The 21,225-nt window shown below is 35.6% G+C and overlaps 1 protein-coding gene across 6 annotated transcripts in view; it reads left to right on the top strand.

Annotated features, from left to right (window-relative positions):
* KLHL5 (kelch like family member 5) overlaps nt 1-21,225 on the top strand; it is a 94,254-nt gene that overhangs the window by 25,304 nt on the left and 47,725 nt on the right. For all 6 annotated transcript variants that reach the window (XM_047856034.1, XM_047856037.1, XM_047856036.1 and 3 more), the window contains 4 exons: nt 7,143-7,325; nt 8,786-8,922; nt 9,457-9,653; nt 18,941-19,153. In XM_047856034.1, the coding sequence (XP_047711990.1) occupies nt 7,143-7,325; nt 8,786-8,922; nt 9,457-9,653; nt 18,941-19,153 (730 nt within the window). The remainder of the gene's footprint in view (nt 1-7,142; nt 7,326-8,785; nt 8,923-9,456; nt 9,654-18,940; nt 19,154-21,225) is intronic.

Genomic DNA, 21,225 nt, shown 5'->3' with positions numbered 1-21,225 from the left:
GGTTTTTTATTTGTATTGTCAGAGTCATTTCAGGAACAATACTACTATTGTTTTTCATTTATTTCTGTTTTTGAGAGAGAGAGCACACGAGCAGGGGAGGGTCAGAGAGAGGGGGAAAGAATCTCAAGCAGGCGCTGCAGTCGGTGCAGAGCCCAACATGGGACTTGATCCCATGAATCCGGGATCATGACCTGAGCTGAAATCAAGAGTCAGACTCTAAACCGACTGAGCCACCCAGGCGTCCCAGGAACATTACTACTATTTTAATTCTCTGCAGCATTGTATAAGAGTACCCATTGGCCCTTTCCCTTCACACTGGTTATTATTTAAGACAATTTGATTCTTCTAAGACATTTAATTCTCTCCACCATAGATATTCTGGCCCTGGTACCAGGAAAAACTCCCTTAAATTCCAAAATCAAAAATATTTGTCTTGGGCGCCTGGGTAGCTCAGTCAGTTAAGTGTCCTACTCTTCAATTTCAGCTCAGGTCATGATCTCATGGTCGTGAGATCGAGACCCATGTCTGGCTCTGTGCTGGGCGTGGGACCTGCTTATGATTCTCTCTCTCCCTCTTCCTCTGCCCCTCCCCTGTGCCTTCATGCACACATGTTCTCTCTCTCTCTCAAATAAAAAGTATTTGTCTTGAGAAGGGAAGAGGTGAAGGTATTCTTTTGCCTTTCCTCTTGTCATTTCTTTTTATACACCTGCCTTGTCCTCCTCTTAAAGGACACAACCTCGAATCTTCTTACCTTCTTCTTCCTCACCCACTTAATTCCAAGACACATTTCAGATCTCACCTGCTACTTGTTGCCTTTCCAAACACTAGCTCATATTGATCTTTCCCTTCTCTATATTCCAGTAGCACTTACACTCCAACTGGGGATATACAAAATGATCAGCTGGAGAAATGGCAAAAATAGATCTTCTATTTACATTTTATCTTATGCTTTTTTATTGAAGTGTAGTGACAAGCAATATTGTGTTCGTTTCAGATCTACAACAGGGAGCATTTATATACATTATAAAGTGATCACCACAATAAATCTAGCTACCATCTGTCACCGTACAGTTATTAGTATATTATTAACCACATTCCTTTATCTTACTCTTCAAAGCTCTATCTTTGCTATGTTTTAGAATATAAAAACTGTACAACGGTATCTGTATATCTTTTATAAATTAGTAAATATCCATATATTTGGGCACATGGTTAAAAGTATACTGAAAAGGACATGCATAAAAAAGATTTAGAGACTGCTAGCCTATACTAAGCAATTTACATTCTTATTTTACATTTGTGGTTTTGAATATTTGTAGAGGATGCCAAAAGATTCATGATCTAGTAATTTGCAATTTGCAAAAGCATGAATTCTGAATGCCAGAAGCTATGAGGCAGATAGCTAGGAGTAAATCAGAGAGAGAGCAAGCCAAGCAGACCAGTTTGAGTCTCATGTAGCTTTGTTTTCTATTCAAATCTACATACAGTGTAATTTTTATGAAGTGATTTTTTTAAACTCGTTTTGAGGATTTACTCCATGAAGAAAGCCTAAAGCAAATTCTGATGATGAAAGTGAAGAAATCTAAGTAGTTTTTCAATAAAAGGCAATGTTGGTCTTGGTACGTATTTTGTACGTGTTGAGTGTCACATGTATGAAATCTGAGGAATTGCAAGGGTTAGGCAGTGTTGCTATTTAATTTTCTTTCCAGTTCATGAAACTTTTCAAATTCCTTCACTAAAGATTCTATCTTTGTTTGCAGCCCCACAGTTTCTAACTTCTGGTGCAATATTGCCAATTAAGAGTTACTCTGGAAATAGTTGATGAGTTTATTCTGTTTAATACTTGCCTCCTTGCTATGTTTAGGCGTTTTCATGACTTATAAGTTCATTGTCTACTGCAGCGGGGCAGTAAGCTAAAAATTAAATGTTTCTTTGTAGCTTGGAAATATTCAGCAATGCATAGTTCTCCACAGTGAATATCCATTATGAAAGATTTTAATGATTTACCATTGTAGTAACATCATATAACTAAAACAAAGCAGAGATGTTAGATGTGTTTCCTCTGTTATGTGAAAGATTGTGTAGAATCTCAGAGAAATATATTTTTAATGCTCTGTAAGTGGCCTATTCTTAAATGATTGTATTGTGGGTTTTGATGTCTACTGGGTTTACAAAAGACCATTTTAATTAGGAAGTATGAAATTTAGTTATAAAATTGATAATGCTGGGGATCATTTTTTAAAAAGACAACCAACAAACCAGCCAAACAACATTGTACAAAAACAAAAGACAGGCCTTTCCATTTGCCAGTGAAAACATAGGATCTACCAACAGTAGCTTAACTTGACTGTGTACTTTGTGCTAGAGCTATGCATTCATCATTTCATTCAATAATCCTCCCATGACAGATTCTCTAAAGAAAGTACTAGGTATTACTTATTCCTATTTCTCTATTGAAGAAGTTAATAGAACTTTCTGCATTGATGGAAATGTCCTATATCTGTACCATTCATTTTGGCAACCATTAGCCCCCTGAGGTTATTGAGCATTTAAAATATGACTAGTCTGTCTACTAGAACTGAATGTTTAATTAAATTTAATTGTAATTAAATTGTAGGGGCGCCTGGGTGGCTCAGTCAGTTAAGCATCTGACTTCAGCTTAGGTCATGATCTCACAGTTTGTGAGTTCAAGCCCTGCATTGGGCTCTGGTGCTGACAGCTCAGAGCCTGGAGCCTGCTTCAGATTCTGTGTCTCCTTCTCTCTCTGCCCCTCCCCCACTCACACTCTGTCTCTGTCTCTGTCTCTCTCTCTCAAAAATAAAGATTAAAAAAACATTTTTTTAAAAATTATAATAGCACTATGAGGCTAGTGGCTAATTTACTGGAAAGCACAACTCTAGAATTTTCCTAAAATGTTCACTACCCTATACCTCTCCAGTTCAACTCTCCAAACCAAAATACATAACAGGAAAAGAAATGATAAGGAAATACTAACATTATAAATTACATGGAGCCATAGTATTAAAAGCAGTCTGATTAGCCAGGGATAGAGATGTGATCTCTGTCCCATGAAAACCTAAAAGACTTTTCTCTTATACCTAGCAAAAGGGTAGTCATATAGAAGTAAACATTTGTCTAAAATTCTTAATTATATCATCTGTGAAATCACCCTCATTCATATTGTACCATCCTCCTCCTTTCATACCCTTAGAGTATATACAGGGAGCTTCATCCTTAAGGATGAAGGTAGGCAAGAATTTCCATTTCTTTGTGAGTGGTTTGGGCAACACTCAATGCTTCCTGATCCTGGCTCTGTAACCGGCTGCCTGTGTGTCTTTGGTTGATTACATTGGCCATTTTGGGCTGTGGATTTTATCTCAAAATAAGGGAATTGGATTAAATGCAACTAGATTTCTCCTAGATGTAAAAATTCTATATATAGTTTTTCTAATGGCCAAGGTCCTATAGTTGTATGGAGATGTGGTAATTTTTTTAAGTTTAATTCTTGCATTATCAAAAGTGTATATGTAAACCCCCTGATTTCTTAAAACAAGAAATGCTAGAAAGCTGTGCAGCTCTTTAAGTCTTTTGAGTAGCTGTTTCTTCCTCTTTCATGATCCTTTTGTGAATGGATGGCTTCACTTTTCCATGTATACAAATCAGAAGCCTGCACCTCTTTTGATCTTTCATTTGTAGCAGTGGATTGAAGTGATTTCTATGCCCAGAGATCTCAGTTATTAATTGTCATATTGAAATAATATGTTTATTTAATATGTGATGGCAGTGGAAGCCTTGAAAAGGAAATAACAAAGTTTGAAATGTTATTTTAGAAACAAAAGTAGTTGTTTGTTAATATGTATATGTATAAACGATTTTGATGTGTTACCTTTATGTTCATTTAAAAAATGACAAATATTCCATTAAGTTCAACTAGTTCATTTAAAATATTTTGGTCAAGGGCACCTGGGTGGCTCAGTCAGTTAAGTGTCCAACTTCAACTCAAGTCACGATCTCACGGTTTGTGAGTTCGAACCCCACGTGGGGCTCTGTGCTGACAGCTCAGAGCCTGGAGCCTGCTTCAGATTCTGTGTCTTCCTCTGTCTCTACCCCTTCCCCCATTCACACTCTGTCTCTTTCTCAAAAAAAAAAAAAACCACATTAAAAATAAAAATATTTTAGTCAAAAATTCAGTTTACACATGTTTAAAGTATCTATTGTGTAAAGTTGTAAGTTCATCACATGCTGATTTGTATAATGTATTTGCCTCTCCCTGAAGTGCACACCACTGCCCTTCAGCCTGTGATGTGTGTTCAGATCGCCTGTAGGGCTTTCAAAAAATGTGATGTTCAGGTCCTACCTCAAACCTAGTGAATCAGTCTTAGGGAATGAGGCTCTGAATACAGATGCTGAAAGGCTCCCCAAACTATTCTTACTCATTCCAGAGGTTAAAGAACCAAACATCCTGAAAGTTCTTGACAAGGAAAGAGATGGCCTATTTATTAATTGGGCTTATACCAACGTCAAAACTAGCCTGTAATGATATTATAAAGCTCTATTGTTCTTTCAGAATTTAACATTGATTAGAATTTATGCTTGGATAATGGCAATTCATCACTCAAAAACATTCACCTAACTCATTGCCTCGCCATTACTGAGAATTTAATATAAGAAATGTGATCGGAAATGTAGGAACCCTAAGAAAGAAGCACTTCATTTATTTACTTGATCTTGTTCTTGAAATAATTTGTGGTTTATGAAAATTAAATGTTCTAATTTTCTTTCATTCTTAGATCAGTAAAACTCTTAAAATCATTTGTCAATGTTTTGACAATATAAAACTTCATTTTATTGAAAAATATTTTAAATCTTCAAATCGTTATTCACCAGTTACCATCATTTGTTATTGCTCATGTTTTCTCCTAGATTTTAAAATAATTTTTAATTCTCATTTATTTGTCTAAATACACATATATTTACATATTACTTTATTTTTATAATAATTATCTCAAATGTAAATTTGAGTATATTATATTGGATTTCCAAAGTCATTACACCAATATTCATAGTGTATGACACATGCATTCTAGATAATATATATTTTGCTTCTGTTATTATTATTGACAGTTTTCCTCCCAGAACATTTTTTAGGGCCCATATTTATGTGCATTAAAAACGTGTTGGGCTGGGAGAATTTAGGAAAGATATGTATTAGTCAATATACTGCTACCATCTAAGACAGATAAATCTCAATACAATGTGAGAATTCTTGTGATTATAACCTATATGAATGTTCTTACCTGAGTGATCTTCCATGTGTCTATACTACCTCTTCCTTGATCTAAGCCCTCAGTCCTCTCCATTCAACTCCTATAAGAGAAGGAAAGCACGAGAAAGGAACACCTGCTCTTAGCCACTTCAGCCTGGAGGTGACACAGTTCATTTCTATAATAAGACCACACCTATCTCTGACAGAGGCTGGGAGATACAGTCTAGCTATATTCTCACAAGTAAAAGTAAAAGCGTTTTAAAGGTGAACACACAGTGGTCTCTGTGACAGGCCTGTTTCTGTCATGTATGAACTGCATGACTCCTGGCAAGTCACTTGCTCTCCTCAGCTTCAGTTCTCTTTACCTTAAACATAAAAGATACAATGACTTTTTCTTTTTTGGTAAGATTATTAGTGGTTTATATTAAGAATATTCTCTTAAGATACGATGAGAATTGAATCAACAAAGCATTTGTCAAAATCATAATTATCCCTAAAAGTAGATCTGACAAGAAATGAGAGCTAAGTTATGGCATAGTCAGTGGTTATGTAATTAATTGCATAGCCAATGGATGTTGATTATGTGATTCAAGTGATTGTGGGGGTGGTGGAGAGGGGTGGACCTAGAACTTAATTCTTGATGTTAACCTTTTTACTTTTTCACCATTTCCATCAGTAAATCATATGAAAACTCACACTTTTCAAATTATAATTTGGAAATCTCAAATAATTTTTAGATATCTGGGTTAGACCATCAAATTTCCTTTACCTATAATATAAGTTGTAGTTTACCTGGGCTTTTGAATAATGACTAGAGGGTCAAATGAATTATTTATAACATTATTTTTATGACAGTGTACAGTTGACCCTTGAACAATATGGGAATTAGGGACACCAACCACACACATTTGAAAATCCCCATATAACTTTTGATTCCCTGAAAACTTAACTATAGTCTGCTCTTGACTAGAAACCTTAAAAATAACAGTCAATTAACATATATTTTGTATATTATATATATTATATACTGTATTCTTATAGTAAAGTAAACTAGAGAGTAAAGAAAATGTTATTAATATCATAAGGAAGAGGGGCACCTGGGTGGCTCAGTTGGTTGAGTGTGGACTTCAGCTCAGGTCATGATCTCACAGTTTTTCAGTTCAGGCCCCACACAGCAGAGCTATTACCTCTGTGCCCTCTCTCTGCCCCTCCCCTGCATGCGCTCTCTCTCAAAAAAAAAAAAAAAAAAAAAAAAAAAAAAATATATATATATATATATATATATATATATATCATAAGGAGAAAATACATTTTTAGCACTGTACTATGTGTACTGAAAAAAATCCACGTGTAAGTGGACCCACACAATTCAAACCTGTATTAGTCACAGGTCAACTATGTTTTATATTCTAAACAGTTACCCTATAAAATGAACTGTGGAATATAACCCATTTTTAAGTAAAGGGTGGCTTGGATTTATATCTCTAAAATAGTTTCATTGCCTTCCTGCCTTCAAAGAATAATGTCTTACACCCTGAAATATAATGTTAGGAGATACAACTATCATTATGAATATAACTTGGCTCTTTTTCAACAGAGATATTATGTTGACCAGTAAAAAGATCTCAAAAACAGACACCACAAAGAGTATGTATAGTTACTAATAGGTGTCACATTCACTCACAATGTTTACAAGACACATGCATTTTTTGAGCCATCATTGAATTTAAAAGGCAAAAATGAATCATTACACGTTACTGTTGACTGATAGCATCAATTACTTCTATTACATTTAAAGGGTTTTAAAGGACATGATAGAAAATATATTTTCAATGTGATAGTAATATTTCAAAAGGTGTGTTCTCTTTCTTTTCAGGACTTCCAATAGTAGTCAGACATTATCATCCTGCCATACTATGGAGCCATGTTCATCAGATGAATTTTTCCAAGCCCTTAATCATGCGGAGCAAACATTTAAAAAGATGGAAAACTATTTGAGACATAAACAGTTATGTGATGTAATTCTAGTTGCTGGTGATCGCAGAATTCCAGCTCACAGGTAAATTGTTTTCTAAGTCTCTATATGTGAGAAGTATTTCCTTGCTAACTTAGTGATGTATGTTGAGATAATTTGTTCCAACTAACTATTAGGATAGGATGCTTTTGGGAAAGGGTATCTTTCATGGAATTTCTACAAAGAAAACAGTGCATGTGAAATTATTACACATTAAATGACCCCAGAAGGGTCACTTTCCCTCTGCAGAATGACAAAAACAAAGCACACTAGCCTCAGATTGGTCAGTATTGGTGGTTCAGTCGGTTAAGCGTCTAACTTCCACTCAGGTCATGAGCTCACAGGTCATGAGCTCAAGTTCATGAGTTCATGACTGCTGACAGCTCAGAGCCTGGAGCCTGCTTCAGATTCTGTGTCTCCCTCTCTCTCTGCCCCAGCTTAGAGCCTGGAGCCTGCTTCAGATTCTGTGTCTCCCTCTCTCTCTGCCCCTTCCCCACTCACGCTCTGTCTCTCTCTTTCAAAAATAAAATAAGCATTAAAAAAAATTTTTTTAAACAACAGTGAGATGCCCCTTAACACCTTGCACATGGCCCCCAAATTTAACATCTGACAATGTTGTGGGAAAATGTTCTCTTTCATACAGTGCTGGTGGGGGTCTAAATTGGGATAGCACCTTGGAGAGCAATCTGGTAAACCTGTGACTTAGCACTGCACACCTGGGGAGGGAGGAGAGTGGAAGTAGAGGGGAACACAGAGGGAGCTTCAACTATTATCTGTTAATATTTCTTAAAAAAAAAATAAATCTATATAAGTGTGCTGACATGGCAGTGTCTCCAAGACATCAAATAAAAAATGCACATTTCAAAATATATATGTATAACCTATTTTTCTTCATACATGACTATCAAAAATCTGATCAGATATAGATAATATATAATAATGTACTATTACAAAAATATTATAGTTTTATAGTATTACAACAAATACTATAATAACAAAATATGAACATTATAATATACAGTAATAAAAAATCACAAAAGTTAAAAATAACCTGCTAAAACCATTCTCAAATGTCTCCCATATATTTACTGTTTCTACAATTAAATTTAAAAAACACACACACACAAAACCTTAGGTTATTTCCAAAAGTGATAAACAGAAAATAAACTCTACACTTTTTTTCTTTTTTTATATGGTCAATTTCATGCTGTGGGCTTTAGCTTTTCTTCTGGATGTTTTAAAGTGATATTTGAGTAATGAATGGGTAAATCATTTACCTCAGCAGAAAATTTTCAGTAATGGTAATTTATTATTCCAAGGAAGGAACTAGAGCATAAAGCAATTTGTCAAACTTAAAACGCATTTCCCAGTACCATGCACTTTCTATGGGTAATAAATTAAAAAAAAAAAGAAGGAAAGAGAGAAAGAGAAGAAGCAGCATTTATTGATGAACATCAACTTTATAATGTGGTCACTGATTTTTTCTTCTTCTGATATGTTCTCAGATTGGTGCTCTCCTCTGTCTCGGATTATTTTGCTGCCATGTTTACTAATGATGTCAGGGAAGCAAGACAAGAGGAAATAAAAATGGAAGGTGTTGAACCTAATTCACTATGGTCCTTGATTCAGTATGCGTATACAGGTAATAAGTCTGAAAATGTAAATTTAAAACCTCTTCAGGTTATGTTATATTCTTAGATTTCAGATTTCTGCTTCTAGCAAAGCCTGCCACAGCTAACAGTTAATTCTGTTGTTGTCATCACCCCTAATGATACTTCGTAAGTTAAAATCTTTATACTAGAATCTTTAAAGTGGTTATCATAACTAAGCTTATGATTGGTATTTTTAAATGTTAATATAATAATTAGATGAATTATGTAATGTTTATAAATTATTTGCATTTAAAATTAGATATGCTACCTAAAGCATCATTTAAAAATTCTGAAAAAAAAATTCTGAAAATAAACCATTAGTTTTTTATTTTAATAGAAGTCAAAGAGCTAATGATTTTTTTTTTTTGTATTTAGTACTTTTCTTTTTGGACTATCTTAAGCCATCTAGGTCTGGAATTCATGTAATGAACTCTTGTTTAGAATTATTACTATTAACATTGATTATTTTATAAATTAAAGTTAATATAGCTCTATAGTTAACGGAATTTCTTTTTATCATTAAGGCCGCCTTGAATTAAAAGAAGATAATATTGAGTGCCTGCTATCTACAGCTTGCCTTCTTCAGCTTTCACAGGTTGTAGAAGCTTGCTGTAAGTTTTTAATGAAACAGCTTCACCCATCCAACTGTCTTGGAATCCGTTCTTTTGCTGATGCCCAAGGTTGTACAGATTTGCATAAAGTGGCTCACAATTATACTATGGTATGTATTTTCTGAAAAGCAGAAAGGCATATATGCTCTTTACCCCATTCCTTATTGTTGTGGGCTTATCTACATGTTGCTGTTTCCCCATGGCTCTGCCATATGTTGTGAGGTCCAGGTTTACTGTCTAATGCAAAATATTTTCATTGAGTTATGAGGGGAATCACCAAGTAATATTTCTCCTGGATATATGAGTCAAGCCTGAAGTTATTGTAGTTGCTGAGAAGCAGAGCAGTGGCCTGGGACTGTTGTATTCAAGGTTTTCAGATCTGCCACTTTTTAAAGCAGGATTTCCCCTGCATTTTCCTTTGTAGCACCTGGGTGTATTTCAGAATTGCCTACATATTCACTGATGGAAATTGGTGATGGTGACTGTGGGGTATTGGTACAGTACTAGTACAGATGATAGAATGAAAGGGAGGCTTTTTATTAAAGATAAATCTGGTTATATATAAGAAGGGTTTTTAGCTATGTAGAAAGATGTTCTTGTTAACTGTAGCAAATTATGTGCACAAAGTAAATTGCAGAGGAGGTTCTCATTCAGAAACCTGGAGGATAATGGGTACAGATTGCTCTAGGATACCAAGAAAAGAAGGGCATGTTGAAGGCATATTGTTAGGACCAGGTCCCACAGTCTTCATAGTAGGAAGGTTTGTGCAAAGGAGGATATTTGGATTTTTAAGGAATGACCATCTTGTCACACCAAGGCAGTTAGGTCTCCACAGCTGGGCCAAGATTGCTCGACCTGCTACAATCAGGACAGTACAGCTTCTGAGAGAAGAGAGAGTGTGAACATTCACACACATTTATACCAGTTATCCATACTACTATTTTATCAACATTCAGGAGATGTTTTTGTCTACCTTGTCTTCCATCCCCCATCCTTCCACTGAATTGGTTTGTCTGTGAAGGGATTGACAGGTACTTTAAGAATCTTTCACTACAGAAACAGAGATTTGGAAAGAATTGTGAGAACAGATGTTTGCAACAACTGGGAAGAATAATTCCACCAACTTCATAAGCTTGATGTGAGGATTAAATGAGTTAATAGCAGTTTAGTGCTTAAAATTGACACATAGTATACCCAGTCGATAAATGGTGTCATCATCGTTACCATCATTATAGAGATTTCCTCTATTTGACACAGTAGGGATTGATGCGAGGGAATACAAGCACTCATACAGAAGTACAACCTTTATGATTCATTTTTCCCCTGTGGTGTCGTCACTTCTCGGAAATGTTGCTTGTTTATAATGGCTATAGTGCTTCGAGTAAAAAGCTAGAGATTGTATGACAGGGCAAAACCATACAGATCTAGTGTCTTCTAAATTAAATCCCAGGGGAGATTTTTTTCCCCCGTCTCAGTCTTTATCTTTCCCTGCAGATTTCTCATTTTGATCTTAAACCTCAGTTTCAAATAATTTGGGGAGTAAGATGAATATAAATAAAGTAAAGCTGGTTTTCTTTTCTTCATAATCCGTTCATAGTTTAAGTAATACCTCTTTCTTAGGAAGGAATGCACTGGGGTCACGCCTGTTGTTTACAGTAGAGGCACAGTGGCTGCTTAGACATAATGGCTTAGACTTTAATTAAATTGGCTTATTTTTTTATTAAAGTAGAGTTGGCTTGCAGTGTTTCGTTTCAGGTATACAATGTAGGGATTCAACAATACTATACATTATGCCATGCTTACCATGATAAGTGTAGTTACTTTCTATAGCCATACAGAGTTATTACAATATTATTGATTCAGGTCAATGTTTTTAAAACTATTTTCATATCCAATTAGTTGGGTATTTTTTTTCTCAAGACCTTTATTTGACATTATTCAGTTTGAACAGAGACATGAAATTTAAGTCTCTAACAACAGTAAGTCATTTAGAGGAAGATTGTTTGACTTGAATTGTTGCTATGGGAACTCGATGAAAATGTATCACAAAATTCAATCTTCAATTTAAACAAATCCCTCAGTAATTTCATTTGCTTAAAACCTAATTCCAAAAGGAGGAAAGGCATAATGCTAGCAAGTGTTTGGTAGCATGATAGCTATTTATATTACAAAATAGATTTTAAGGTTTTATTTTAATTCCAGTGAGTTAACATACAGTGTTATATTAGCTTCAAGGTACACAATATAGTGATTCAACACTTCCATAAAACACCTGGTGCTCATCACAACAAGAGAGTAAGCATACTACCACAAGTGAATTCAGTTGTTACAGTCAGTAAATGATGCATGTATTGCGGATGTTTACTCGTCCTCTGTGAGCACAGGTAGGAGAGGATGAAGAGTTCCTTCTTTTTATCCTGAAATCTGGAAACTGGTGCTCATTCTGGCTGCCACTGAATGTGACCTGGCACAAGTTATTTAACCTCCACCAAAAAGTCTAAGACTGGGTATATTATTACAAATATCTAATGACATTATGGATTTATGAAATAAATACAAGCATTTAATTTTAAATTTTGTTTCTTGATCTAGAAAACCTTGAAAAAAACATTGAATTCTGTTAAAACCCCTGCTTTAAAACCAAATAATACTTTTGAAAAGCACTTTGTGTTTAACCTTGAGTTCAGTAGTCTTTCTGTAAGTTGTTGAGAGACTTGATTTTCACTTAAAATGAATTAGAATGGAATGGACAGCATTCTGAAATAGGTATATCAAAAAATAAATAATAAAATGTATATTGTTATATAATAGTCCTTTTCTAATTGATGAATTAATCCCATTGCATTGGTAATGCCACTAATACCATTTGAAAGGAAACCAATAGTTAACAGCAGTATGGTGTGAATGTTGATTATACTATACACTACCTTTGAGCAATTACAAATGTGTATTACTAGAGAACTCACTAAATCCCTAAAAAGGAATAACATCAGAATCATAGAGATCCCAGAAGATGAAGAGAGAGAAAAGGGGTAGAAGGTTTATGTGAGCAAATGATAGCACAAAACTTTCCTAACCTGGGAAAAGATATAACATGGACATCAAAATCCAGGAAGCACAGAGAACTCCCATTAGATTCAACAAAAACCAACCATCAACAAAGCATTATCAGTCAAATTCACAAAGTACACAGAAAATGAAAGAATCATGAAAGCAGCAAGGGAAAAAAGCCCTTAACCTGCAAAGGAAGACAGATCAGGTTTGAGCAGACCTATCCACAGAAACTTGGGCCAGAAAAGAGTGGCAGGATATACACAATGTGCTGAATCAGAAAAATAGGCAACCAAGAATTCTTTATCCAGCAAGGCTGTCATTCAAAATAGAAGGAGAGAGAAAAAGTTTCCCACTGGAGAGTGTGATGCTAAGTGAAATAAGCCATACAGAGAAAGACAGATACCATATGTTTTCACTCTTATGTGGGATCCTGAGAAACTTAACAGAAACCCATGGGGGAGGGGAAGGAAAAAAAAAAAAAGAGGTTAGAGTGGCAGAGAGCCAAAGCATAAAATACTCTTAAATAAAACTGAGAACGAACTGAGGGTTAATGGAGGGTGGGAGGGAGAGGAGGGAAGGTGATGGGTATTGAAGAGGGCATCTTTTGGGATGAGCACTGGGTGTTGTATGGAAACCAATTTGATAATAAATTTCATATATTAGAAAAAATAATAAATAATAAAATTAAAAAAAAAAGTTTCCCAGACAAACAAAAACTAAAGGAGTTCATGACAACTAAACCAGCCCTGCAAGAAATTTTAAGGGGGACTCTCTGAGGGGAGAAAAGACAAGGAAAAAAAACCAAAAAAGACCAAAAGCAACAAAAACTAGAAAGGACCAGAGAACAACTCTACAGGCAACATAATGGTAATAAATTCTTATCTTTCAGTACTCACTCTAAATGTCAGTGGACTAAACGCTCCAATCAAAAGACATAGGGTAACAGAATGGATAAGAAAACAAGATCCATCTATATGCTGTTTACAAGAGACCCATTTTAAACCTAAAGACACATTCAGATTGAAAATAAGGGGATGGAGAAACATCTGTCATGCTGATTAATGGTCACCAAAAGAAAGCCAGAGTAGCCATACTTATATCAGGCAATCTAGATTTTAAAATAAAGGCTCTAACAAGGGATGAAGAAGGGCATTATATCATAATTAAGAGGTATGTTGACCAAGAAGACCTAACAGTTGTAAACATCTGTGCCCCAAATGTGCAAGCATCCAAATAATTAAATCAATCACAAACCTAAAGAAGCTCATTGATAATAATACCATAGTAGTAGGGGACTTCAACACCCCACTTACAACAATGGAAAGATCATCTAAACAGAAAATCAACAAGGAAACAATGGCTTTGAATGACACACTAGACAAGATGGACTTATGAGATATACAGAACATTTCATCCTAAGGCAGCAGAATACACATTCTTCTCCAGTGCACATGGAACAGTCCTCAGAATAGATCATATACTGGGACACAAATCAGCCCTCAGCAAGTACAAAAAGATCAAGATCATACTGTGCATGTTTTCAGACCACAACACTATGGAACTCAAAATCAACCACAAGAAAAATTTGGAAAGATAACAAATACTAGGAGACTAAAGAACATCCTACCAAAGAATGAATGGACTAACCAAGAAGTTAAAGAGGAAATTTAAAAGTACATGGAAGCCAATGAAAATGATAACACCACAGCCCAAAACCTCTGGGATGCAGCAAAAGTGGTCATAAGAGGGAAGCATATAGCAATCTAGGCCTTCCTAAAGAAGGAAGAAAGTCTCAGATACACAACCTAATCTTACACCTTAAAGAGCTGGAAAAAGAACAGCAAATAAAACCCAAAAACAGCAGAAGGCAGGAAATAATAAAGATTAGAGCAGAAATCAATGCTATAGAAACAAACAAACAAACAAAAAAACAATAGAACAGATCAATGAAACCAGAAGCTTGTTCTTTGAAAGAATTAACAAAATTGATAAACACCTAGCCAGTTTGATGAAAAAGAAAAAGGAAAGAACCCAAATAAATAAAATCAAGAATGAAAGAGGAGAGATCACAGCCAACACAGCACAAATACAAACAATAATAAGAGAATATTATGAGCAATTATACACCAATAAATTGGGCAATCTGGAAGAAATGGACAAATTCCTAGGAACATATACACTACCAAAACTGAAACAGGAAGAAATAGAAAATTTGAACAGACCCATAACCAGTAAAGAAATTGAGTTAGAAATAAGAATCTCCCAAAAAACAAGACTCCAGGGCCAGGTTGCTTTCCAGGGGAAACCTACCAAACATTTAAAGAAGAGTTAACACCTATTTTTTTTAAGCTATTTCAAAAAATAGAAATGGAAGGAAAACTTCCAAACTCATTCTATGAAGCCAGCATTACCTTGATTCCAAAACCAGACAAAGACCCCACTAAAAAGGAGAACTATAGACCAATTTCCCTGGTGAACATGGATGCAAAAAATCCTCAACAAGATACTAGCCAACTGGATCCAACAGTACGTTAAAAAAATTATTCACCATGACCAAGTGGGATTTACACCTGCGATATAGGGCTGGTTCAATACCTGCAAAACAATCAATGCAATACATCACATTAATAAAAGAAAGGACAAGAACCAAATGATCCTCTCAATAGATGCAGGGAAAACATTTGACAAAATACAGCATCCTTTCTGGATAAAAACCCTCAAGAAAGTAGGAATAGAAGGATCATACCTCAAGATCATAAAAGCCATATATGAAAGACCCACCACTAATATCATCCTCAATGGGGAAAAACTGAGAGCTTTTCCCCTAAGGTCGGGAACAAAACAGGCATGTCCACTCTTGCCACTGTTACTCAGCATAGTATTGGAAGCCTTAGCCTGAGCAATCAGATAAACACAAAGAAATAAAAGGCATCCAACTCAGGCAGGAGGAGGTCAACTTTCACTCTTTGCAGATGGCATGATACTCTATATGGAAAACCCAAAAGATTCCACCAAAAAACTGCCAGAACTGATCCATGAATTTAGCAATGTCGCAGGATATAAAGTCAATGTACAGAAATAGGTTGTATTCCTGTACACCAATAATGAAGCAACAGAAAGAGAAATCACAGAAGTGATCCCATTTACAATTGCACCAAAAACCATAAAATACCTAAGAATAAATCTAACCAAAAAGGTGAAAATCTATACACTGAAAACTATAGAAAGCTTATGAAAGAAATTGAAGAAGACAGAAAAAAAATGGGAAAAGATTCATGCTCCTGGATAGGAGGAACAGATACTGTTAAAAATGTAAATACTACCCAAAGCAATCTACATAGTCAATGCAATCCCTATCAAAATAACAACAGCATTCTTCACAGAGCTAGAACAAACAATCCTAGAATTTGTATGGAACCAGAAAAGACCTGGAATAACCAAAAGCAATCTTGAAAAAGAAAACCAAAGCTGGAGGCATCACAATCCTGGACTTCAAGATGTTTTACAAAGCTGTAATCATCAAGACAGTATAGTACTGGCAGAAGAACAGACACTCAGATCAATGGAACAGAATAGAGAACCCAGAAATGGACCCAAACATGTATGGCCAGCTAATCTTTGACAAAGCAGGAAAGAATATCCAATGGAATAAAGACAGTCTCTTCAGCAAGTGGTGCTGGGAAAACTGGACAGGACCACTTTCTTACACCACACACAAAAATAAACTCAAAGTGGATGAAAGACCTAAACGTAAGACAGCAAGCCATCAAATCCTTGAGGAGAAAGCAGGCAAAAACCTCTTTGACCTTGGCCACATCAACTTCTTACTCAACGTGTCTCCTGAGGCAAGGGAAACCAAAACAAAAATGAACTATTGGGATCTCATCAAAATAAAAAACTTCTGCACAGTGAAGGAAACAGTCAGCAAAACTAAAAGACAGCCAATAGAATGGGAGAAGATATTTGCAAATGACAATCAGATAAAGGGTTAGTATCCAAAATCTATAAAGAACTGATCAAACTCAACACCCAAAAACCAAATAATGCAGTGAAGAAATGGGCCAAAGACATGAATAGACACTTCTCCAAAGAAGACATCCAAATGGCTGACAGATGCATTAAAAAATGCTCCACATCACTCATCATCAGGGAAATACAAATCAAAACCACAATGAGATACCACCTTACACCTGTCAGAATGGCTCACATTGACAACTCAGGCAACAACAGATGTTGGTGAGGATGCAGAGAAAGAGGATCTCTTTTGCACTGGTGGTGGGAGTGCAAACTGGTGCAGCCACTCTGGAAAACAGCATGGAGGTTCCTCAAAAAATTAAAAATAGAACTGCCCTACAACCCAGCAATTGCCCTACTAGGTACTTATCCAAGGGAATTGGGTGTGCTGTTTCGAATGGGCGCATGCACCCCAATGTTTATAGCAGTGTTATCAACAATAGCCAAAGTATGGAAAGAGCAAATGTCCATCGATGGATGAATGGATAAAGAAGATGTATATGTATGTGTATGTGTATGTGTGTGTGTATGTGTGTGTGAGTGTGTGTATATGTATATGCATTATATGCTAACTAACTTGGATTTAAATTTAAAAATTAATTAATTAATCACATATCTGCTATAACTAAATGACTAAACAAAGTTGAAAAAAAGAAATGTTGATTTCTTGAGAATCTTTCCTAATACTATGTAATAAATATGTTTCCATGTATCTGTATGATATTTGTTTTTGAAATTTTTAATACCTGCTTAATAGTTCATTGAGTTACAAACCCCTATAGCCGGACCTTTAGGCTAATTCCTATTTTGTACTATTATAAATAATAATTCAGAGAAGCATCATTAGAGAAGCATCAGCTTTTTTTTTCCCTTGTGAATTATTTATAAAGTATTAAACTGCTAGTGGGGTAACTAGGTTGAGAGCTTAAGCATTTTTATAGCTCTTGCTATGTGTTACCAAATCATTTTATAATGTCAGTATATAATTGGGTTCAACAGTTTGCTTGAAGCCAACATCAAGGTTTTATTAAAATACATTTCTGAAAATGATAATCAGTCATTTAAAATAGATACATTTGGGCATCTTTAACAAATCATGATGAATTGAGGCAATTGAATTTAGTTAATTATTCATGTATGGTTTCCTATTTAAGAATTTCTAAGAAAGGAATGTCAACCCAAGATATATTTTAGATTAGTACCTAATTTGGGTTACTGCAAGCTATGTGGAACATATAATTCTCATTTTAATATAGAAGATAGTCACCAGTCCTTATCTCTAGCTCTAATTTAAACAGCCCTAGCTATTTCACTAGAACTGTGTATGCTGAGACAGCCCTGGCAAATTAGGAAATGTACGAAAAACATTAAGGGACAATATACGTAGCTTTTGCATTTATTTTATAGTTATGTAAACAGTCCATGCATTAAGACTTGTAACCTTGCACACCAGAAAGTAAATTTCCCGTCTCTTCAGACTGTTTAGCATAATAACCTAGCAAAAGTCATTATCTTGCAGCTAAAGTCATTTCTATCTCCCATTTCAAATTATAAGGAGCCTGATTCTAATATGTGACTGAAAATGAATGATCTTTGGTGCAAGGGCTTAGGGTCCCAGTGCATTCTATGTCAACACTCTTGCTTTGGCTCTTTTTCTTTGAGACCAAAAGAACTTCATACATAAATCAGATTAGAAGTTTTTAAAACAGATCTAAAATCCTGGGTGGTCTTATAAATTACATTAAAACACTAGTATAGGCTAATCAGGTTCTCATATAGCCCTAAGGACATACAGTCTTCACTGGGCAGAGTCTGAGAAGACTTCTGTGGTCTTGGGAATGGTCTTGAGCGATCTAGCCAGCCAGACAGCCCTTTCTGGGTAAGAGAAATAACTTCATCGCTCACCCAAGTGTTTAGCTGTACTGTTAACCAAATTCTTCGGCAACCCCAAATGTAAACCAAATTTGATGTTAAGAGTATCCTACATCTCAGAGTCTAATTCATTTTTTCTACCTTCTACCTCTTGAAAGACTTGCCAGAACTATGCCCTAACTTGACCAAAGCAATACGTACCAATCCCAGGTCCATTTTTAAAATGTACCAAATGGTAGAATTTAATTCTACTGATATAGAGACTTAAAATGTAACAACATAATTGCAGTTTAAATGTTATTTTCTACTGTGTTTCTTTCCTAGTGATACTATTGTAAGGAAGGTACAAACTGTACAAACTGTATTTTGGCATCTAATTCAGAATTTTTTATTTTATCTTAAATAAACCGATGGACAGGAGGAGCAGTGTTGTTTATGTGCTATTTATTCCCTCTAGGAACATTTCATGGAAGTAATTCGAAACCAGGAATTTGTACTATTACCAGCCAGCGAAATTGCGAAGCTCTTGGCCAGTGATGACATGAACATTCCTAATGAAGAGACAATACTGAATGCACTTCTAACTTGGGTCCGTCATGATTTGGAACAGAGACGGAAAGATCTCAGTAAACTTTTGGCTTATATTAGGCTACCTCTTCTTGCACCACAGGTAAACTATTTTTGATTATTTAATCAGCATCATAATTTCAACAACATTTGAGTATTTACTTCATGCTAATTATGTTAATATGTACATGTCTGTAAGTTTTTTCCTTTGATTATTCTATCTGATAAGGTCGTTTTACATATACTCCTATGAAATGCATAGTTGAAACGATACTTAGGTAAAAAAATTTCTGCTTATGTTTTCTTTTTTTAAGCTTATTTATTTTGAGAGAGAATACGTGTGCATGCACACACATGGGAGGTGGGAAGAGAGAGAATCCTAAGCAGGCTCTGGGCTGTGAGCACAAAGCCCAGCCTGGGGCTCAATCTCATGAACTGTGAGACCATAACCTGAGCTAAAATCAAGAGTTGGATGCTTAACCAACTGAGCCACCCAGGTGCCCCTCCGCATATATATATTCAACCCAGAAGGTCTGGCTACCTAAATTGCATGAATTAAATAACATTTTCACTTAGGGGTTAGTAATTTTATTTGACTCAACTAGAAACCTATCCTAGCAATTGAGAATTAGTAAAGCTGCTAATGCAAGTAGCAATGGACACTAGGAACCAGAAAAATTCGATTAATTCATTTGCTACATGTTTCCTAAGTATCCACTAAATGCTGGATTCTGGTGATATATAAACTGAGACATGATAAAGAGTTCCAGCTCTGACATTTTAAAATTCTGTATCTGGGCATCTTCACACACCTCAGTCTCTTAGTCTATCAGATGGAGATAACATTCTCTTTGACTGCCTCACAGGATTACTATAAAGATGAGAAAAGGGCTCTGTGAAACCAAATGTGCTATAAATAATCATGGTAGGATTATCAGCATCATTTTAGAATTGAGAGACATCTAGTTAGTGTATTCAAGGTGATCAGTCATAACATATTTACATGCATAGTTCCCCCTTTGTACAGTTCTAACTGGAATGTGCAGCAGTCTCCCCTTATCAGCAGTTTGGTTTTGTGGTGTCAGTTACCCACAGTCAGCCATGGTCAGAAAGCAAATGATCCTCCTTCTGACGTCTTGTCAGATCATTAGTTAGCCTAACACTACATCGCGGTGCCTATGTTATCCACCTTACTTCAGGTCATCACGCAGGCATTTTATCATCTTCTGTCATCACAAGAGAAAGAAGGGCACGTACAGTACAATAAGATATTTAGAGAGAAAGGCTGAATTCACGTAACTTGTATTACAGTATTATAATTGTTCTATTTTATTATTTGGTATTGTTGTTAATCTCTTACTGTGCCTCGTTTTTAAATTAAACTTTTTCATAGGTATGTATGTATAGGGACAAAACATAGTGTACACAGGGTTCGGTACTATTTGCAGCTTCAGGCATCCACTGAGGGTCTTGGAACATATCCCCCATGGTTAGGAGGGGGGACTTCTATACAGTAATTTCTACTGCCTATTTTGCTGCTTATCTTGAAGGCTTGAATAGAGAAAGAGGCCTTGAAAGTGAAGAAAGAATGAGCTGTTACTACTCGAGATCAGATTTTTGTTGTTTCAAGTGCCATCAGTTTTATCTTACCTGCATTTATCTTGGGCATTATGTATTATTTCCAGCCATTGTTAGCAAAAGTTACTGTTTGCTGTCTACCTTATAGAGACAAAAATTAACGCTGATACTTTATAAGAAAGATCTTCTCTTTGGAAGGAAGAATTTTCTATGAATTCATAGGAATGAAACTGCATGAATTTATGACAATTCAGGAAAAATAACATTGTAAAACATGTCCTTTGAAATCAGGTTTTAAAAAGAGAGTTATAGGGGCGCCTGGGTGGCGCAGTCGGTTAAGCGTCCGACTTCAGCCAGGTCACGATCTCGCAGTCCAGGAGTTCGAGCCCCACGTCAGACTCTGGGCTGATGGCTCAGAGCCTGGAGCCTGTTTCCGATTCTGTGTCTCCCTCTCTCTCTGCCCCTCCCTGGTTCATACTCTGTCTCTCTCTGTCCCAAAAATAAATAAACGTTGAAAAAAAAAATTTTTTTTTTAAAAAAAGAGAGTTATATTTTACTGATACTTTGCAGAATTTTTTTTCTTATCCTTTTCTAGAT

Source organism: Prionailurus viverrinus, chromosome B1 (genome assembly GCF_022837055.1).
Source record: "Prionailurus viverrinus isolate Anna chromosome B1, UM_Priviv_1.0, whole genome shotgun sequence".
NCBI lineage: Eukaryota > Metazoa > Chordata > Mammalia > Carnivora > Felidae > Prionailurus > Prionailurus viverrinus.
The sequence above is the reverse complement of the archived record's forward strand: the minus strand, read 5'-3'. Positions and strand labels throughout refer to the sequence as shown.